The sequence below is a fragment of the Gallinula chloropus genome (assembly GCF_964237585.1).
Source record: "Gallinula chloropus genome assembly, chromosome: 1".
Taxonomy (NCBI): domain Eukaryota; kingdom Metazoa; phylum Chordata; class Aves; order Gruiformes; family Rallidae; genus Gallinula; species Gallinula chloropus.
The window spans coordinates 51,029,048-51,050,134 of NC_140085.1; the positions used below are offsets into that span (position 1 = coordinate 51,029,048).

General features: G+C 40.4%; 1 protein-coding gene across 1 annotated transcript in view; it reads right to left on the reverse strand.

Annotated features, from left to right (window-relative positions):
• Positions 1 to 20,865, reverse strand: part of CPNE8 (copine 8) — a gene marked incomplete at its 5' end in the record, with an annotated part of 104,295 nt that extends 83,430 nt beyond the window's left edge. The window contains 3 exons of the mRNA XM_084279247.1: positions 488 to 534; positions 7,674 to 7,714; positions 20,726 to 20,865. Coding sequence (XP_084135373.1) covers positions 488 to 534; positions 7,674 to 7,714; positions 20,726 to 20,865 — 228 coding nt within the window. The remainder of the gene's footprint in view (positions 1 to 487; positions 535 to 7,673; positions 7,715 to 20,725) is intronic.
• Between the last annotated feature and the right edge of the window lie 222 nt (positions 20,866 to 21,087).

The following is a 21,087-nucleotide window of genomic DNA, read 5'->3' on the forward strand; positions in this document are numbered from 1 at the left end:
TTAAGAAGACATAGTACAACCTATGTGTAATACCTTCTCTATCTTGTTGCTTGGTCTATAATCCATCAAGCAGCACCTAACTTCTTCCAAACATTACATGGGAAAATTAAATCTTTACCACAACTACAGGCTAGTTTTGCTGACAGTGACCATCACCACAGTTACATCTTTCCATAGGCCTTGTACTGTTTGAGTGTCTTCTCTGACATCCATAAACCTTGTCCAGATTGATACCTAAGTTTGATTTAATATAAACCAGGAAACTAATGTAGTTCCTCCAATTTTGTTTTCCCTTTTGATGGAAATATGTGATACAGATACAGAAATTGATATTAACACAATTAGGTTTTAAATGTTTACCAGAGTATAGGATTCCCATTGTTTAGCATGGCATTCAAGAAGCTATGGCACGAGCTCTTCTGCTAGGGCAAATGATCAGCCTTAAGTATAGACAAAACATTCGTACATCTAAGAGTATGTGTCTTACCTCTCTCCATTCTTTGTTTCCAATGGCTTGTGTGTACAAAACACAGACTGTGAAAAGAAAATAAATCTTTGGTCATTTTCAGAATATAACATATTCTTAAATTAAGTGAACCAATTCTGTAGTCTGTTGTGCTGTTAAAATTAGTAAGTGGGAAAATCAAACAGTAGTATGTTCCCTCAGTTTTCAGTATGCCTAAGCAGATCAGTGACAATATGGTCTTCTTGCTGCATCAATGAGCTAATAAATAGGGTGGTTCTAAAATGGGAGACCACACTTATGCCTGACCTCCAGCAAATCCCTTGATACCCCTTAGCAGTAAAATTGAATAAAAGCACATCTTTATTAAATGTGGATAGTCTGGCTACCCTAGTTAACCTAATGCATAATTACCCTAAATTAGGCTTTTTTTCAAGAGATGAATGAATTAAAAAATAAGCAAAGGAGGACCCTACTGGAAAAAGAGATAGGGGAAATAAAGTGGAAAAAGGAAGAAAATAACCCCTCAGGCTTTCTTCCTTAACTGATTATTTATGTATATTTAGTATCTTGCACACACATTCTTTAAAAAAAAAAAAAAAAGTAATTTTAAAATGGAATTAATTAATTTTGTTGACCTAAGCTGTTTTTAAAAGCCCAAGCAGCATAATCCCACAGGTATCACTCTCCTTTAAGATCTATTTTTCTAGTACAGAACTCACTGCACATTAATCTGCAGCTACCATCACAGGTACTGGTAACATAGTACAGTCATTATAATCAGGTGTTTTAAACACTAATAGAAGTTCAAATCATTTGCATTGTAGTACTATAAAATTTATATTCTATAATCTTGAACTACTTGCAGATAACAGTGATACACTTTTTAACCTGAAACTCCACTACAACCCTTTCCTAAACAATAGAAATACAGATATTTGAACACTTTTTCCTGACAAATCCCTCTCCTCTGTAAATCACTATTTTTCAGCAGGTTAAAAATAAAACTGTTTTGGGTTGCAGCCTTGAACAATAAAGGTAGAAGCCTGGTTTTGTTCTCAGTGAAGTCAGAACCATCAACAGACAGAAGCAGAAATGAAGTCAAGCTTCAAACTACATTTTCTTCTTACTTGAAAGGTATTTGCTCCATACAAAAAAATGTAATAAAATAAAATCCCACTAGGCACTAGCAAATAAGAGGAAGGACAGAAAAAAGCAGGTTTAATATATTTTAGCTCACAAAGTAGTTAAAAGATGACACAATTCCACTTTTTTTTTTTTTTTTGTCTTGTAGAAGAAAAGAAGCTTTTAAGAAAAATTTCAAAATCATTCTCTGGAGATGTCTGTCTTTCTCCATTTACTCTAAATGAAACCTTGAGTAATCACGCTTCTAGCTTCGGTTCCTGCTCAGAGTACGATGAATCCAAACCAACAAGCCTATTTTTACAGCAGACTCCGGAGTAGATCACTGAAGTGTATTATATGAGGAATGTAGGCAAGTGGGAAAATGTGAGAAAACAGAAGGAAATGGAAGCTATGAAATCAGCTACAGAAGTGTCTGAAGGTTGGTGAACTTCTGACTAACCTTTGCATCTAGCAAGATCTGTGCCAAAGTAACCCCGGGAGGAGGAAATGTCAAAGGAAGTTTCCATTAATAAACACAAACTCCCCCCCCAAAAAAAATCTCTTCACTGGAAATAGCACTACTGCTAACATAGAATCAAGTAGGCTTTCACAAACATTCCTTTCACTCTCCCCATTGGAAACTCTTTTTAAACTAATGTTACCAGTTCTGCAATAATGAATATTTTCCAATTTTCAGTAGTGATTTCCAAGAATGCAAATGTCTCACTAATTTCAAAAGCAGATATAATTGTAGATTTTGTCAATTTTGCCAGGACCTTATATCCAAGTTTTCAATTAGAAATTTCTCATACCTATAACCCCAGTTGAGAGAAGACTGAAAGCCACTCTTTACAGGTAAGGTGCACTTTTGCTATTCAGATATTTGCAATGTCTAAGTTTTTCTTAAACATAATCATTTTTCACTACCTATTTGCTGCTTTATTTTTCTGTTCTACATCCTGCCCTGTGTTTTAGTGTTAATACAGTAAAACGAGTAACAATTGTGTATCGCAGCTGTGGAACAAAGAGAATATAAAGAGTGAGAGATTTAATATTGAGGAGAAAAAAGCAACAATACAACTGTAAAATATCCACTACCATCAAATTTTCAGAAAATAAATGTTCTGGCACTACCTTATCTCCACAGTTTATGAAGCCAAATATAAGAATAGCTATGAACAAAAAGATTAAAAAGAGATTACTGTATGATAATTTCAGTCTCCTACCATAGCTGATGAGATGGGAGTCACACAATATAAAAGGGTTAAAAAAAAAACAGGTGTAAAGCTCCACCTTGTAACTAATTCAGCCTCTATTCCTACTTTTTGGAAGGCTGTTCGCACCTGTCTGTTAGAATCTTACTTTCCAAATTCAGTTTCTTTGCAGTCAGTTTACTATGATTTTTTTTTGTTTTAAAGATCTTTGGAGGATTTACAGCATCCTCACCTTTCCATTGCTGAGGCATTAGTAAACTTCTATTCCCCTCCACTACCAGTGGCTTCCCAGTGCTTCTGAAGGTATATCCTAGGAATGGGACCACCTCTTTGGTCTAGGAAACATTTATATAAAACCTTCAATGAGGAGAAAAGAGCTAAGAATTTGTAGCATGACTACTCATTTTCTAATATTAGGCTGCAGATGTGGCAGGTACTGTAAATATAACGAAAATAAAGACTAATAACCACCTCTCGTAGTATTTAAAGTACAAGGTGAGAGTTCAACAGCCATAAACACATGTGCATCTCAAACTGACATTTCAAAAAAAAAAAGTCACTCCTAATAAAAGCTATAGAAAATAGATACATTCCAGACCTTCTGACAAATACTTTGCAATATTTAGAATAATTTTAAAACTTCTTATATCTTTCCTCTAAGACTCACCCCAGAAACTTTCAGGAAACCATCCATGATGTTGGTCTCCATTAATGATCAAGATTCACTATTCTTAGAGGCTTTTGGAGAGACAGTTTCTAAAAAGCCCTGATATCATACTAATTAATCTCTCAAAAACTTCTTCAAAATCATAATCAACTGGAGAAATGTAGACAAATATGTTAAAGTTGATCTAAAGTACTTGAACTGCTTGAACTAGAGATCTAAGGCTTTACAAGGCAGCCAGATTTTAATATAGTTAATAGCAATGTCATGTGTTAGGGAACAAATATAGTGGGATAAACAGGATTTTTTTTAGTTTTCAAAAGCCAACATATCATGCAATCATATCCTAAGATGGAGCCGAACAACCAGTTCTTCCTTTGTAATCTGGAAAACTGAGGGAGCAATGAGTAAGTTCAAAGCAGCACACTGATGAAGAGCAACATACACTCAACACAAGGATGCTGGCTGAGAAACCCTTTTGGAAGGCTTTGACATATGAGCTCTTCCAAGGGAAGATACATCCATACCTACAGTCAGAAATATTAACATCTTGTAATTTTTCACTCTGAACTGTGACAAATTCAAAGTAAAAGCTTCTACATCTTCTAGGCAGAGCTTCCTGAAGGTCCCTTTGTCCCAGCTGTCATAATATACTTCTCATTGTTACTATCTTCCATGGGGGTATTCTCCAGTAGAGGAATTTTCATCTCTCACATTTTTCACACCAGACTATTATCATACTCAGAAGTCACAGAGCTCCACAAGAGAACATATCATCCTGACCCTGGTGATGCCACCACAATGGCTTGGTTTGGCTAGACACAGCATCAGAAGAAAATTATGCTGCCTAACTGTCATTAGATGAGGAAACGTGCCAAATTCTTTCATCTGTATCTGCTTTGCAGGTCTCATGCCTGCCTCATCACGGAAGAACTGCTTTAACTCATTCTATCCAAGAAAAAAAGATTTTTAATGGTTTTCTTAAAAACATTCCTAGAAAAATGAGTCTCAAATGGTCAAAATGCTACAGTAAATCAATATATATGACTTGGTTTGACTCCACTGAGGAGAAAGCAATGTCAGTAAGAGACTGTTTGAAATACTTTATAAACAAAGGCTATCCCATGAACAAGAGCTATCCAAGTCTGTCCCATCTATATCTATTAAGTCTACATTATTTCTGTAACTTGCCTCTGGGGAGGCAAAATGCCAGCTTCCTCTTGGCACAAATATTCTAGTTTGCAGGGAAGTGGCTGGAATTGGAATAAATACGGAGTAGCAATTACATTACCAAAAAAAAGGCTAAGCAGACCTCTTAAAAGCGCCAGAGAATTCACAGGTTCCTTTTTAACTTCAGGAAAAGGCTGTTTATATTGCCATGGGAGTCAACTGTGTGCATGGGTGTGTCTAAGAAAAAGATCAAGAGGATAAAATCAGATTTTCATTATCAGTATGATTCCTAGATGACTGCAATGGAGTTTAAAAAACGTATTAGAACTGGCCTAGTTAAATCCAATGAGACCTCAACGTATGGAGTGATTCTATATGGTTCTACCTGGCACAACTAGAAGTTGCAAACTCAGTGGGTGTAAAAGTGGATCTTGTGAAAGTGGTATGATGTTGGTTTTGACACCTTTTTTAGCTATTTTAGCTAACAGGATAAAGTTACTGTATACAGACCCGCCTAAGAATGGCCTCTGTCCAAGCAACAGACACGGAGGGAAGTTATCATGCTGTACTTCCAACCACAGAAAAGAATAGCCCTTTTTATCCTACACCCTTACCCCCTTTCACTGTTACAGTAGAGACAGATCTCTGTGCCTAACTAAAGGCCACTAGGAGTAAACAAACTAAACTGGCTAACACAAAACCCTGTAGAATACTAAAAATCTGTTTGGAGGGTACCCACAATCTAAGCTGCTTTGCCAAGTAATTTTTTGAGTGCAAATACATTATGGGCACTTCCAGAGACAACAGTTTCCCCTTTCTCTCTTTACCAAGGACAGTATTACTGTATGCCATGTTTTGTACTGCTGACCTGTGACAGATAGGCCTGACTAACAGCATAACTGAGTACTCACAACTTGAGACCAGACCTCTAAAATACACCAACAATTTAAATGCTTTAAATAGGTTATTTACCAGAAACAAGACAGCAGTAGGTTTTGACTTGATATGCAAGATTATGACATGGCAGGGAAGCTGGAACTAAGATATTTAAGTCCATTCCAACCCAAACCATTCGATGATTCTATGACACTGTAAAAAAATATTGCTATATACTTTGAATCCATGAAAAATACCACCAGTTTACTTCTCAGAAATATTTTAAAGATACCTTTATTAAGAGTTACTTGTTTTCCTGCCATTCTGCTTCCTTCTCTCCGTTCCCAAGCACGGGTCACCCACTAGCCATAACCATAGGGGTTTGCCTGCCTGCCCTAGCTTAGGCTGCCCACAGACCCTTCAGAGGCATGCTGCCTTTTGCAGGGAGCATCTCCTGCAAGAATGTATCTCCAGCAGTGTTACCTTCAGAAGCCTGGCTCCGGCGGCATCTTTGGCAACTACGTGCTTGACTCCTAGCTGCTGCCACCTTTACCCTAAAAGTTGTTTGGGCAGGGGCACTGTGTGCTCCCCTGGCTGGCAGATGTCCTGGAAGGAAATGGACACTCACACGGCTTTTGGAGCTGACTGGAACCAGCTGTGACAGCCACACAGTGGCTCATGGCCTCCCACACAGGTCACATTGCAGTCCCCTGCTACTCAAACTCTGAAATTTATGCCTAATAAGAGTCCCCTACCTGACAAAAACTAGAAACACTTGTCCCTAATAATATTTGAGCTTAAAAACTAGGCACATCATCACTTTTACTGAAAGATGCTTTGGTTCAATAAAGAGATCTGGGAATTCAGTCTACCAGGGGCAACAGGTCACTGACCACTCTTCAGAATTGCTTAATTTAGACAATCTCTTTAGCCAACTAAAAACCTGTTAGTAATATGCAAGGCACTCAAGTCTGCCTCTGCATGATCTCCCTACACCAGAGACATGGTATTACCTATGTACCCTTAAAAAAAATAAAAATTATAATGTATAGGTTTGGAATGTCATGGGCACTCTTAACTTCGTGCAGCTTTTCCCCAGGAAGTAGAAGCTTTTCCTATTAAAAGTCTATCATGGAATGTCTCTCAAAATACTTTTGGTTAAGGACAAACATACTCTCACAAACGCTCCAGTGTTTCATACTGCCACAAGATTCAGTATTTGTGTATATCCCCATCAGGACATGGTTACACGTCCAGACACTCATAGAAGCAAACAGGTCTCAAGTTACTTCTAACATCAGTAAGCTCAATACATGGTAAGGAAGAAAAGCCCAAGCTTTGAAAAAAAAAAATAAATTACAAGCAAAAAGATAGGGAAAGTTGTAGGGGACATCACATGATCCAAGACACTCTAATCTAAGGACTAGTCAATTAACACTCCAGATGTAATTAATTAAACACTATCATAAAAATGGAAATCTTTTGTAGTCTCAGTTCCTCGATAAAGGTTTTATAAAGTGTCCAATACAGTAAGATAGTAATGGATTTTAAATCAAAATTCCCAACATATAAATTCATAGGCACAAGAGGGTTTTTTATGATCCAGTCGTAACATTAATAAAATTAATAATTACCTTATGTATCTGAAAACATTAATTCAAAAACAAACATACTATTTTTGACCAGGACAGATTCAGATCTCTTCACAGAGATTAATTAGCTTACTTTTACTTTTCAGTGTTTTGACTCCAAAACAGATGGACATGATGTACTAGGAGCAATAAGAAGTTTACTAACTGGATTTGAAAGAGATCTAGAGCAACAGAAACTAAAAAAAAAAAAAAAAAAATCCCCAAAAATAAAAAAGCCCCTGAACTTTTCTGCATTTATTAATTTGAGGAAAATATTGGTTGACTGCTAAATAACAGACCATACAGCTCAGAAAAACAATGTTGAACATAGAGTCTTTAAAATTCCAGTTTGTAGAACAGAAACTGTAACTGTAACTTACTTAAGTGCAACTAATTACTTTAAACGATTGCCTCAAAGACAACATAAACGTAACTGACACTGAAGAAAAATCACCCACCTAATTTTTAATCCAGTATTTACATATTTGGAATATGTGAGGAGAAGAAACAATAAAATGCTATATACTTACTTGGATCAGATTTAGAAAATGTATCTCTGTCCAAAAGATTTCTGTTAAAAAAAAGAGACAAAAATATTCTTATTTATAAAAATTGGTGAAAGATACAAATCAGATGCCAATGCGTATACGTTTTCAACAATTTTGATCAGTAGTCAGCTTAGTTTTATGCCCTCCTGATATGTAAAATGCATTCAAAGTCCATCAGCCCTAACACTTGAGTCATCTTACATTTCATTTTATTACGGATTTTGGATTTGAACAAACTTATACTCACACACTGCAATACTATGGAGTGAAAAGCAACATACAAGCAGCACATTATATAACAGACATCAGGAACAGAAGTGCCTTTAAATCATAAATGCCTATCAGAGATAAACTTGCTAGTTGAACCCAGAAACTATCGACTTCACTGAAAAGAATGGCTATGACATCTCAGAGCCATCAAGAAATATCTGTAAGAATCTGTCATGGATGAGTAGGATAAAGAAAACCAAAGCATACACAGAACATACACCAAAATGAGGAATTTTATAAGTATCTACAAAGTACCTATGACTAAGTAGTAATAACTAATTTCATTGTTATGAAATGCAGTCCCAGTATCATAGCCACACTTCAGCCAACCAAAAGTTATACACAGACAAGGAGCCTCAAATAAACAGCAAGTCTGGAAAATCAGGACTGATGAGAAAACCATTCTTAGAATAGTTATCAACATTTTATCATTAAAAAAAAACCAAACCAACAAACCCCCCCAAAAAAAACCCCCAGACAAAGTAGCAAAATCGTCTCTGAAAACAGGATTCCATTGAATGGGGACAAGAAAGCTATTAAAACTTAGGCACATAGTTCAAATTTAGGTATTAATCAACAGCAAAAACACAAGCAGCTGTATATAGCTGGATATACATCAGTTACATAAAACCCAGTTCTAGCCATCACAGTAGAACACAAATGGAATGCAAGTCAGGAATCTTATGCCTTTGGGAAAAAGAAATAGTGCAATACATAAACAAAAATGCCACTTTACAGTAATTGTCTGATCTTCATTAAACTGGTAAACACTCAATTCAAACAGTAATGTTTCGGGCACTCCAATTTCTCACAATCTAAGACAGTCCAGAGGAAGCAAAAATAACCAGAAGTCAATAGAATATATCTACGAAGAAAACATTGCTGAACTCCCATGTAGACAGAACATGTAGGAACAGGTTTAACCCTAAGTTGAGTTTTTGCACTGCAGGCACAGAAGCTGACATTTATTCCACTGGTTTACTATCTTTCATTGTTAAAGGTGGCCAGACATGATGTGAAATCTCCATCACCGAAGGTCTTTAAGAACATGTTAGGTGGCTACGAGTCCTAATAAGATCTTTGATCCTACCCTGGAGCAAGAAGGAGGATTAAATAATGAATTTACATCCCTTACAGCTTATTATTTTTAATAATTAGTACAGCCTCTTCAAAGGTCACTATTTATTACTCCCATTCAGATCTAAATCACATTACTTTTGTGCTACTTAACAGTGTGGAAAAGCATATTAATATGCTGTTCAATACAGGTGCTCTAAGGGGTCCACTCTGACTTCAACAAGGAAAATATACTGGACTCTCAATTTAGGTACTGCCACATCAACACTTCAGAACAAGCAATATGAACACAAGGTAGCTTTGCAAGAACCTTGGGCACATCTGATTTACTTACTTTAGCCAAAGTAGGCACTAGGATTAAAATCACTATTTGTGAATGAATCTGAAGTCTGCACACACAGCTTCTTTAGAACTTCCTTAATCCATTCAGAAGTGGGAATCTCATATATGCATTTATTGACACCCAGACAGACTGTATTCCATCTTAAACCAAAAAAAAGTGCAAATATAAGTCAAATATTAACAAACCCAGGAAAATCAGTGGTTCCAAGTCTGTATTTGGCAACGACCACTACAAACTACTTTAAAAGACAATACAGTAAGTTCTGCAATACCAGAATTGCCAATACAAAATGAAAATTGCTTCCTATTCCTCTTTAATTATACATACCTAGATATGCCGTTAATTCATGGTCATTAGAATTGGTTTTATTATCCAAAAAAGAATTGCTATAAAGGCCTAGAATTATGGTTTATATGAAAGAAATAGTACATTAGGTTTCGGGATAGGGCTCCCATGCTCAACATTAGGATTCCAAGCAATTTAAATTCATATGCATAAACACTATACAATGGCTTTATAATTGGTATGTTAATGTTTGTGACTGCATATTAAGATTAAACCATTTTAATGACTCATACTAAGCTAAGGTACTTTGAGGTGGGGTTTTTTTTAAATATTTCCTGCTCTAATTTTGTTCCTTTTTTAAGTTTTCTTCCTCTACGTTCCCATATACTTAAGAACATAAAGACTGGCCACACCAGGTACTGTAAAGCTCAGTCTCGTTCCCCCAGCTGCAAAAAGTAGCAACCATGAGAACAGCATAAAAAGACTGTAGGTATCTGTAATACTTCCACAGAATGATCCTGGTCACCAGGCATGAGCTGCTCAGACTCTCTCTGAACTAGGAACATTTCTACATAGATGGTATCCCTGAAAGGATTGTTAAGGGTTGAGATACCAAAGCTTAATGTTGCAATGCATGTCAGTGAATGGCATTAATTCACACTTTGGAACTAGTACAGTTTGCAATATCCTCAGTTCGACCCTTCACACATTTTACCATAAACAAATTATGTCTTCAGCAAAGTTTGCAGACATGCCTCATCTTCCAAATCATTAAAAACCAAACAAAATAGTAACACAAGAACTTAACAAGCTGTTCAAGCAAAGCAGCCAGTTTTAGACTAGTGCCAACGGGGAAAAAAATTGTAAAAGTCTGGTTTGCCCACTAAATGACCTACCAGCTCAAGAGGCTGCTCAGTTTCATTTGTGTGTTTTCACTGTAGGTGGAAAACAACTGAAGTGCTCCTTTAATTCTCTGAAAGCTACATGGCACATAAGGATAGGACAATCTACAAACAAAAGAAATACTAAAAGCAAAAAAGAAAGAAGACTGGATGCCTTTCTGGAGCTAGTCTGGATCTAGTTCTGGTTCTGGATCTAGTCTTTATTCCTTTAATAGTCAATGGCACTTTCTGCACAGGATGAGGGATAGAGGGCGCATTTCTTTCCCTTTTCTTGAGAACAGCATTCCCTTTGGTAGTGCACTATCTGGGCTCAGGAAATAGTCCTAGGAAAGCTCACAAACTTGGAAACCAGAAATATCTGAAACTTCTGTTTCTCCCTCTTTATCAAAGTATCAAGAGAAACAGACTTCTGTTTTGACTGAACATGGTAAGTACATTTTTTTATATGCCCATTAAGCCTTTCAGAAAAGAATGCAAAAAGAAAAGAGAAAAAAATGCTATCAATTATGAGGAAGGAAAAAAAAAAAAGGAGATATGCTTTTACCTGGAGAAACACACACATCAAATGCCTGTAGCAAAGAAGTCTAGAAACATCTGTGCAGAAAGCATTATGCTACTATCACAGATCCTGAAGGAATTCATTCTGCACCTGCCCATTCTGAAGTGGACCTTCAAAAATGGTTGCAATAGCATAGATGACTAAGGGAAAAGAACAAATAGGAGCCATGGCAATAACGCCTACATACTCTAATCTGGAAAGCACAAGACATTAAAAATGCTGGGATAAAGATTTATTTTTCTGTATAATGAGAGCAATTTTCACAGGAAGAAAAAAAAGTAATCAGTAAACAAAAGTTAAAACATATTTGGCTATAACCTGCAGAATCACTTTGTTCACGCAGTTTCACAAACTCCAAAAAGATTTCTCAAAATAACAGTTTCTGCCCAATGTTCTGCTTCAGAAATTGTTTTACAACAGAATAGACTAGTTCAGTTGAAAAGGAACCTGCAACAATCATCTAGTCCAACTGCCTGACCACTTCAGAGCTGGCCAAAGTTAAAGCCTGTTATTAAAGGTGTCCAAACGCATCTTAAACACTAACAGGCTTGAAGCATCAACCACTTCTCTAGGAAGCCTGTTCCAGCATTTGACCAACCTCTTGGAAAAGAAATGCTTCCTAATGTCCAGTATTTTGTTCTAGGTATGAAAAAAAAAACATACGTTCATCTACGTTAGTAGTCATAGCTAAACAGAAATCATGTCAGTCTGATGCGCTGTATGATCTCAATGATCAATAGCTGAATTTTCTGCTCTGCATTTTTTTTTTGTTTTAAATGCAACCCTTTGTCAAACACAACTGATAAGCAGAATTAAACCAAATCCTCCCTTCAGGAATGACACAATTCTGACACTGAAGAGATCACAGTAACTATAGACCTGAAGAGCTCAAAATCTATTTCTCTAGTTTCATGAAACCAAAAACCATGTTCATACGACTGGAAAAATACTTATTTATATATTGCTCTGAAATCTTAAATGATAAAAATGTGCTATACAGGTTAATTTGTCAGAATCTCTTCAATGTTAGGGTTTTATGTTTCTCTTCAGCTTTAGATCACATTTAAGTGCATGCAAGGATTCTTTACTTGTGAAATAAAGCACTCAGCTGTTTGAAAACAATAAAGTCAGTTACCCATGCAAAATTATTTTTAATTTCAGAAAATATACATTTTAGATATATTATATTCTCATATAAGCATACACTGCTTTTCTCATAGTACTCTTGTATTGCTCTGTGGGAAAAGGAATTGTCCCTAGTTCATTAAACGGTTCATTAAACAAATCATAGAATATCCTGAGTTGGAAGAGACCCATAAGGATCATCAAGTCCAACTCCTGGCTCCACACAGGGCCAGCCAAGTCAGAGCATGGGACTGAGCGCATCATCCAGGCGCTTCCTGCACTCCGTGAAGCTCAGTGCTGTGACCATTTTCCAGTTCCCAACCCTCTCTCAATAAAGAACCTCTTCCTAATATCCAACCTAAACCGTCCCTGTCACAGCTTTGTACCATTCCCTCATGTTCTGTCACCAGTCACCAGAGAGATCAGCGCCTGCCCCTTCACTCCTCCTCATCAGGAAGCCTTAGACAGCGATGAGGTCTCCCCTCAGCCTCTTCTTCTCCAGGCTGAACAAACCAAAGAACTTCTGCCTCTCCTCATAAGACTTCCCCCTCCAGACCCTTCACCATCCTCATCACCTACTGTGGCGGCACCCAAACCTGCCCACAGTACTGGAGGTGAGGCTGGACCAGCGCAGTGTAGATTGGGACAATCACCTCCCTGGACCGGCTGGCAATGCCATGCTTGATGCACCCCAGGATACAGTTGGCCCTCCTGACTGCCTGGGGACACTGCTGGGTCATGTTTAACTTCCTGTCAACCAAGCCCCCCAAATCCTTCTCAGCATGGCTGGCCTCCAGCATCTGATGCCCCAGTATGTTTTCCTCACTTAATGCTGGGCCCACATGCCTTTTTAAAGGAAGACCCTGGGAAAAAAAAAAGAGAAGCACCTCCTCACTTTTTACTGTTCAGACTAGTACTCATTCTGCTAGTCATTGTAACATAACTGTATTACATCCTAGTAATCACTGTCCCTCAGCCTTAACTGATATTACTGGACTTGCATAGGTCAGTCCTAGGTAAGACGACAACATATGATCCAAAGAGCCTACTCGAGTGAAGAGTCCACTTGACCTCCTGCAGAGTAATTTCACAAACAACTTTACAGTTGTAGTGCCAGCTTAAGTAGTCACCCTTCTCTAGCTATTTACGCTCTCCTGCATTCTGCCAGAACACAATACAAAGCTATTAGCCTCCAGATCTCTACACGCAAAATGTCCTGGACCTAAATGCAGATCAGACAATTTCTCAGAATTTTATCCTATTGTCAAAATATCTGGTTCTCTTAGAAAAGGCTCACAGGTGAGAGAAAACGGCAGCTCTCTGGACTAAGAGTCAATTGGTATGACCTCTTCCTTTCTGTCCAGATTGTCTCCCCTGTTTAGGGCACTAGAAGGACTGAGAAGGAAGCAAACATGTCTCTCATATGCAAGCTTAAGAAAACTTCTACAATACCTCTTCAAAATCTCTGGAGAAATAATTGCCTCTTCTTCGTCAAAGAAGACAAAGAAATGCTTTTCAGCCTCCCAGTAACTTTCATTGTAAATTTAAACATATACTGGTTCAGAAGCCATTATTTTAAGGGAAAAAGAAAGGGGGAAGCAAAGAAAAGGGTCAGACCAGCAGTACTTCCATGAGTTTTACAGTAACCCACAGAAACTCTTCTCTGGCTAGCTGTACACAAACAATTTTAGGGTGAGACCTCTATTAAAACTACTGATTGCTCCTGGGGGTTAAAAAACCCAAAGGAATTTTCAAGTTTATTTACCTGAACATAGCAACAGGTTTGCAGCAATTCTGTGGAAACAGGCAGGATGTACTACTGAGTATGGAAAGACAATCTTGCAGGTAAAGCAGATCTGAAAACAATCCTGGGCTGTTCCAGTTTAAATTGAAAAAAAAAAAAAGAGTCCACTTTGGAATATCACAAACTGGTTGAACTCTGCTTCAATACAAACCCAGTTATTATTTGAAACTGACAGAATGAAACATCTGTATTCATGTTTCTAGGGCTGGATGGTAAACAGTCTCTGGCTTTGAGCTTCTAAGGATGTATCCTGGGGGATGGCACTAAGTATTTATGGTGGTCCAAAAGACCTATTCAATCTCATCTCAACTCATCAATCCTTACCAGTTCCTTTCAGCCTGCCCATCCAAATCCCACGGATACATTGTCCTGTTAGATCAGATTTCTTTGGGAAGTGTATAGTTAATACAGTGTTTCAGTAAGGTATAACGATGTATAAAACATATAGATTGCTTGTGCACAGATTTTTGTGAAATAACTCTTTAAAAGGTATACAAACAAATCATTTCAAAACCAAATGTATACCATCAGTGCAATACCTCTCATCCTTTCTCAGCCACTGCAGGGCTGTTGGTGGGTGAGGCACTGCTTAGATAAGAAGAGAAAGAAAACAAGGAAAATACCTCTACAACAGAAAGTCTTCATAACAGTACATTTAAAGTGGTTACACAGGTCCTAGTACCTAATCCTTCTCCTGGTGTCAGGCTTTCCTTTATATCACCCTTCTGAGGCCTGAGACTGCTGGCTTCAGGTGTGGGAATGCATTACAGTGAGCCATCCTCAGCATCCTACATCCTGTCTGGGGAGAAGCACGAAGTTTACAGTGGTGGCAGGGGTGTAGCAGGTGCTGTCAGAAGGAGTATGATGTCAGTGGCTTCTTCCTCCCCACTCTGAGGGCTCTGAGTCGCACCTGGGCTATGATGCCAACACACTGTTACACCTTACTCTTATGTCATTCCTTTGCAACTCCATTTTACATCCACATTTACTGTATTTCGTGTGTGTTACACTTGCTTGAGACTTGCTCTTCCAGCTCTTTTGGTTTCGCAGAGCTCCCAGCCTGCACTTCTTCACCAGCCACGGGTGAGCTCTTCACAGCACGGGGGCCTTCAGTGCCACCCCAAGCTGCCTCTTTTCAGCCTCTGCTCTCGTTCCTCCTCCCTGCATCCTGTGTCCCCACTCGGAAGGCTTCTACTATCATACCACCAATGCTCCTCTGCCCTACACTGTTCTTTGGGGTCACAAATCAGTCAACAGAACAACTTCTTGCTACTAGCATCTGTAGAAACAAACATGGCTGTTCCACACAGAGACAAGTCAAAGTGAAGCTAACTGAGCAGCAACCACCTGGTCATTAGGAAAAAAACAAGCCCTGGGTTTGCAGCTAAGCAAACCCAAAGAAAGCTCCACATAGGCAAAGACAAGTTCAGACAAAACCTGACAAGTCCAGAGACCTGCAGAGTTAGTGTGAAGCCTGGGGCCTGTTCCCAGCAGTCACAAGACTGAATTTACAGGGAACTGATCTGACTTAAAATCTCCGAGTCAGATGGCTGTATGCCTAAAGTTCAAACAATATAGACATATAGGTGAAAAGCAAAACATGTAGGCTACCAGGAATGCATCTCCATGAGTATTTTAATGGATACTCTCATCTGCTTATATTTTTTCTCCCAGTACACTTGTTTATCTCAGCTGAAGCCCACTGGTTGTCTAGGAAATTTCATTTTAAAGAAAAAGATCAAGTTCGTGTTGTTGATCACACATAACCACACCACAGACATAATCAAACACAAAGAAAGCAAAATTAAAAACAAGCTTGTAATCAGGATTTATTTTATATTTTGTATGTTGTACTTTTATCATTACTTAGTTACTTTTATCATTACATCTTTCTGCAACTGGGATTTCTAACAAATTATTAATATTTGGAAAAAAAAAAAATAACCCAAATCCAAGCCAGGAGGTAAGTGCACTGGCTGGAGAATGATAGAATCCCAGACTGGTTTGGGTTGGAAGGGACCATAAAAATCATCTAGTTCCAACCCCCTGCCATGGGCAGGGACACCACCCTCCACTAGACCAGCCTGCCCAAAACCCCATCCAGCCTGGCCTTGAACACTGCCAGGGAGGGGGCAGCCACAATGGAGAGAAGTGATCTTGCCAGAAATCAATGCTTAGGACAATCAAAGATATATTTAAACATATTTTGGGGTACTGCAACCACTAGAAAGTGGCTGGTTAAGATTTTCAGACTGCCAAGCAAACGGAAAAGCAAAAATTCTGAAGTAGTACATTTCCTTCCTCTGTGCAAGAAACTTAAAATTAGGAGTTGCTTAATTCCATTCAGCCTGTTTATTAATACTTAATTTCTATACAAACTATGATGCAGCACAGAACTGACCCAAACTGGGCATGGGAAACCAATTTTATTTCTGTAGAATTAGCCAGGAGTTTATGCTGTCTTTATGTGCATCATGATTGGCGTGGGAATATAGCCTGATTGAGCATAAAGCCTAGCAGAGCAATACTAGCTAAACAAACTTTTTGAATTAACAAATTGATCCTGTACTATGTCAATATTTTACAATACTTTTACCATCTTTCAGATAAACACATCATCTTTGATACACTACTAGATCAAACTACAGCCTCATTTTCTTGTTTCTTTACTAAAAGAAAAAAGAAAAAAATCGCTCTCAAGGAGATAATTCTGATTGATAAATCCTCATTCAGTAAGTAAATAAACATTAATGTGAGGCATACGGAAACTCTCACCTTTCCTGTAAGATACAGTTTCAAAACCACTGTGGCTCAACCAGGAGACTAGAGGCAAAAAAGCAGGTTGGTTCACACAGTAACCATGAGGGGCATAAATCACCATGATAAACTTCACAACAAAAAGTGAAAAACCTAAAAGCCCAGGGAACTACACTGAATTCGTATGTTCACACACAGCACAGGCTCCCACAGATGCCAGAACCATCATCTACTTGGTCCTCACCATTAAACACGACGAGATCATCGAGTCCAACCCCCCTGCCAAAGCAGGTTCCCTAGGACATATCGCACAAGTAGGGGTCCAGATGGGTCTTGAATATCTCCAGAGATGGAGACTCCACAACCCCCCTGGGCAGCCTGTCCCAGGGCTCTGTCACCCACAGTGTGAAAAGGTTCTTCCACATATTGCTGCCGAACTTCCTGTGCTCCAGCTTGAGGCCATTGCCCCTTGTCCTGTCCCCATAGACCACTGAAAAGAAGCTGGATGTTTCCCCATGTCGCACAATTGAGATATTTATAAACATTGATCAGATCTCCTTTTAGCCTTCTTTTCTCAAGGCTGAACAGACCCAGTTCTTTCAGGCTATCCTTGTAGGGGGATAGTATGGAAGATGGGAACAGAACATGAAGTTTATCCAAGATTTAAATGGACTGGAATCAGCGAAGGACATCACTAGAGAGGGAGGGACGGGGTGACAGACACAGCCAGAAGCTTACTTCAAGCTCACATGTTTGCACACACAACTGGTAAGTGAAGATTCTAGTCTACACAAAGGTGCAAATACCACTTTAGGGGAAGAGGAACCTTTGGGCCGGCAAAGAGTAGTGGAGTGAAAAAGATAAAAAACTGTCTCTATTCTCTCTTCCACACTGACTGGAGGGCTGAGGTCTGATCCATCCCCACATGACAATCGTGCAAAATTATGCCAGTCACAACAAATAAAGATTGCAGAGCAGGTGACAGCGGAATTTTCATCAGAGCATGGATGCCCTTCAGGGCATGTGATGAAGGGAGCGACAGGGTGCAGAGGGAGATGGCTACTAGAACAATTGATCCAGACAATAGTGGACTATTAACAACATCAGAGGATCCTCTGGGATGATATATTTAAGTTGTTCTGCCACATTAAATCTCGCTCTTGAGCCAAAGAATACAGAATCCTGATGGAAAAGCTCAGAGGCTTAGAAATCTACATCTTACAAGAGCCAGAAAAGAATCACAAACTTTTTGTTTGACAGGCACTGAGAAGTAATAACTGGAAAGAATCAGATTATTTCTTGCTTTTCTAGCATTTGTAAAACTGCAGCCATATGAAAAGTTTTTAGCCATAAAGAAACCCTGATGATCCAAAGCATTTCTGGATTTTTTAATTTTCACAGACAACTTCTCATCCTGTGAGATACACTTCTAAATGCTACCTGATGTGCCCCTGAAGCTAAAAGTGGCTGGCTTGCAGAATAAGCAGCAGCGTGATGCTGTCTGCGTAGTACTGGAACCTGGCTGATTTGGTAACAGTGACAGTATGGGCATGCAGCACAAATTAACTTGGGAAGTGCTAATGAACCATACAGAATTAAAAGGTAGGTGAGTAGAACTCTGTCCCTACTGAATAAGGAGACAGAGAGAGAGATGAACAAATATTGTCTTGAGTCACAGATTTATTTTGTGGTACAAACAGCTTGTGCTGCTTCACTGAGCACCAACTTACACCACCTGTACAAACTGGAAGAAACTGCCATATTTCCTGTACTGAAAACATACAGAACTAAAGAAAAAACAATCCCGGAGGAAAGAAGAATAACTATCAGCTGGTAACTGTTGATGCAAACTAGTGACCAAATTGGTTCTCCAGCTCTACAGGTAATAGGGGAAAACTAATGACATGAGCTAAAGTATTTTAGAAGCATTTCTCTCCAGATGTTAAGGAACACACAACTGCTAATTTTTAAAGATTTTTTTTCAACATTCTCTGAACTTTGCAGTTTGTCTTTGCGGTGTTTCACAATTTCACTTAATGCTATTTTTTGAGAGCTTTAGCCAATGAATATGTTTCCAGATGAATCACAAACATGTGTTAATCATTAATCTCTGCCCCAATGTCATTCATTTTACACTCAATTTTGAAGCATGATTGTGTAATCAAAAGCTGTCATGCCAGCACCAAAAGACAGGAGTCACCATGGAAATTCCTATCATTCTGCACTTGAAATCAAGACTTATCAGGATGGGAGACAGCTTTTTAAACAATAGAAAAAAGCAATTTTAACCAAACAAGACATGGCTTTTGAAGATACCTACAGTAACTACACTGTAATCTATATACTGAAATTGGTTGCAAGTAAGGGAACTGAGGTCAGAATGTATCAACTATGTCACATACCTACATTTCAATCTGATGGAATCTCCAATCACTCCAAAACTAACCTTTGAAGAAAACATTGCAGGTCTATATAAACAATATCTGGAAGGGTAGAAACTTCCATTATAAATAAATTGGGTCACGTCCAGCATAAATATTCTGACACCTGCAATTATGACATGTGATTTGAAGAACCTAAAAGTAATACTGAAGGTCCTGGATTGCTTTTACACATGGCAGCAGCATGCCCTTCCTAGGACCGGGGGGAGGGGGGTTTTGTGGCAGCTGCCAGTGAACTTTGCAGAGACAGGCAGTCAGTATGTTGGGGTGTTCATATGTCAACCTAGTGGCTGTTTCAGTATTCCCAACTCAACATTACTCTATTTCCCACCGGTTTAGTCGTCTTTTGAAACGCTCCCTTGGTAAAACACCAAATCACACTTTATTTAACTCAGGAAAGAGAGGGGGTGGTCCGACAATTTAAGTTTAGAGCCGCTGGCGTTCTGTCCTCGGGGAAGCGGCGTTAACGGCAGCAATTCCCGGGCTGCTATGTTAGGAAACGGAGCAACGGACTGCAGCACAAACTTTGGTCTCATTTCCCATCAGGAAACAACACCAACAGCTCAAATTATACGCTGGAAGCTGCCAAGTCAGCTGGTGGTGAAAGGAACCGCCGCTCCGCAACTACCGGGGAAAACTTAAGGAAGCTGAGAAGCCTGAACGAGGATACGGCTGTGAAAGCCCACAAATAACCATGTTTATGGACGTTTCTGATGGGAAATTCACCGTGCTTCAAGGGAGAAAGCGGGAAGTTGTTTCAGACGCCGCTAAACAAACCACGGCCCAACAAATACTGAGGCACAAAACCGCACACGCTCGGTTCTGTGTTACCGGGTGGCATCTGCTTTGTAATTTATCGTCAGCGGCGTCGTGATGAGACGTGACGAGGTAACACGCCCGGTTTCGTAACAGTTTTGCAAGGAAGCCCCGAACAGGCTAGGAAGGGACTGCTCCGGATGGGAGTTCTCTCCGTCCCCGCCCGCGGCGCTTGGGACAGCTCCAGAAGTTCGGTACCTGCCGGAGAAGCGGCTCTGCCCGCACGGCGACCGCCGTCACCCCCCTCCCCGCTCCCGGGAGAGACGCGGCGAGGATGCGGAGCGGCGGCAGCAGCCGCCCGCTTCGGCGAAACCGACAGCCGCTGCGAGAGACGGAGCTTCTCCCCCCCGGGGTCCGCCGGCATCAACCCCGCTGCGGGCGCGCCTGGCGGGGCTGGCAGCCGGCCTGGGGCCGCTCCCGGGCTCTGCCCGAGGCTGGGGGGTTTACAACTTCCCCGCGCTCCCCGAGGACGAGAGGGAACCCCCCCCGCGCCTGGCCGCTGCCCCTTCTCCTTCCCACCGCCGCTGACAAGTCCGGAGCGAGGGGCGCGCTGCTCCGGCACGCCGCGGAGAGCAGCCCCGCTCGCTCGTCTGTCCCCCTCCGACGCTCCCGGTGGGGGAGCGGGCAGGGTGTCCCTGAGCCGCCGCCGCCGTACCTGCAGGACACGGAGAGCTCCACCTTGGTGGCCGGGATGCTGGAGCTGAGCACGTTAAAATCCCCCACGGACGCCATGTTCGGAAACCCACCACTTCTGCCCGGCTTCTGCTGCCCCGCCGGCTTCTCCAGCCCGAACATGGGGCAGCGCAGGGAGGGCGGGAAGCCGGCGGAGAGGGAGGGGGAAGAGGCGGTGCCAAGCGCCCCTCCACAGCGCGACGCCGCCGGCCGCCGCCCGTGGCGCGGAGCACCGGCCCCGCACCGCCGCCCGCGGCTCCCACCGCCGGCTGAGGCGGGAGCGGGGCGCTGACGTCACCGCGAGCGGGAGCCGCGCGCGCCCGCCCCGGCCCAGCCCGGGAGGGC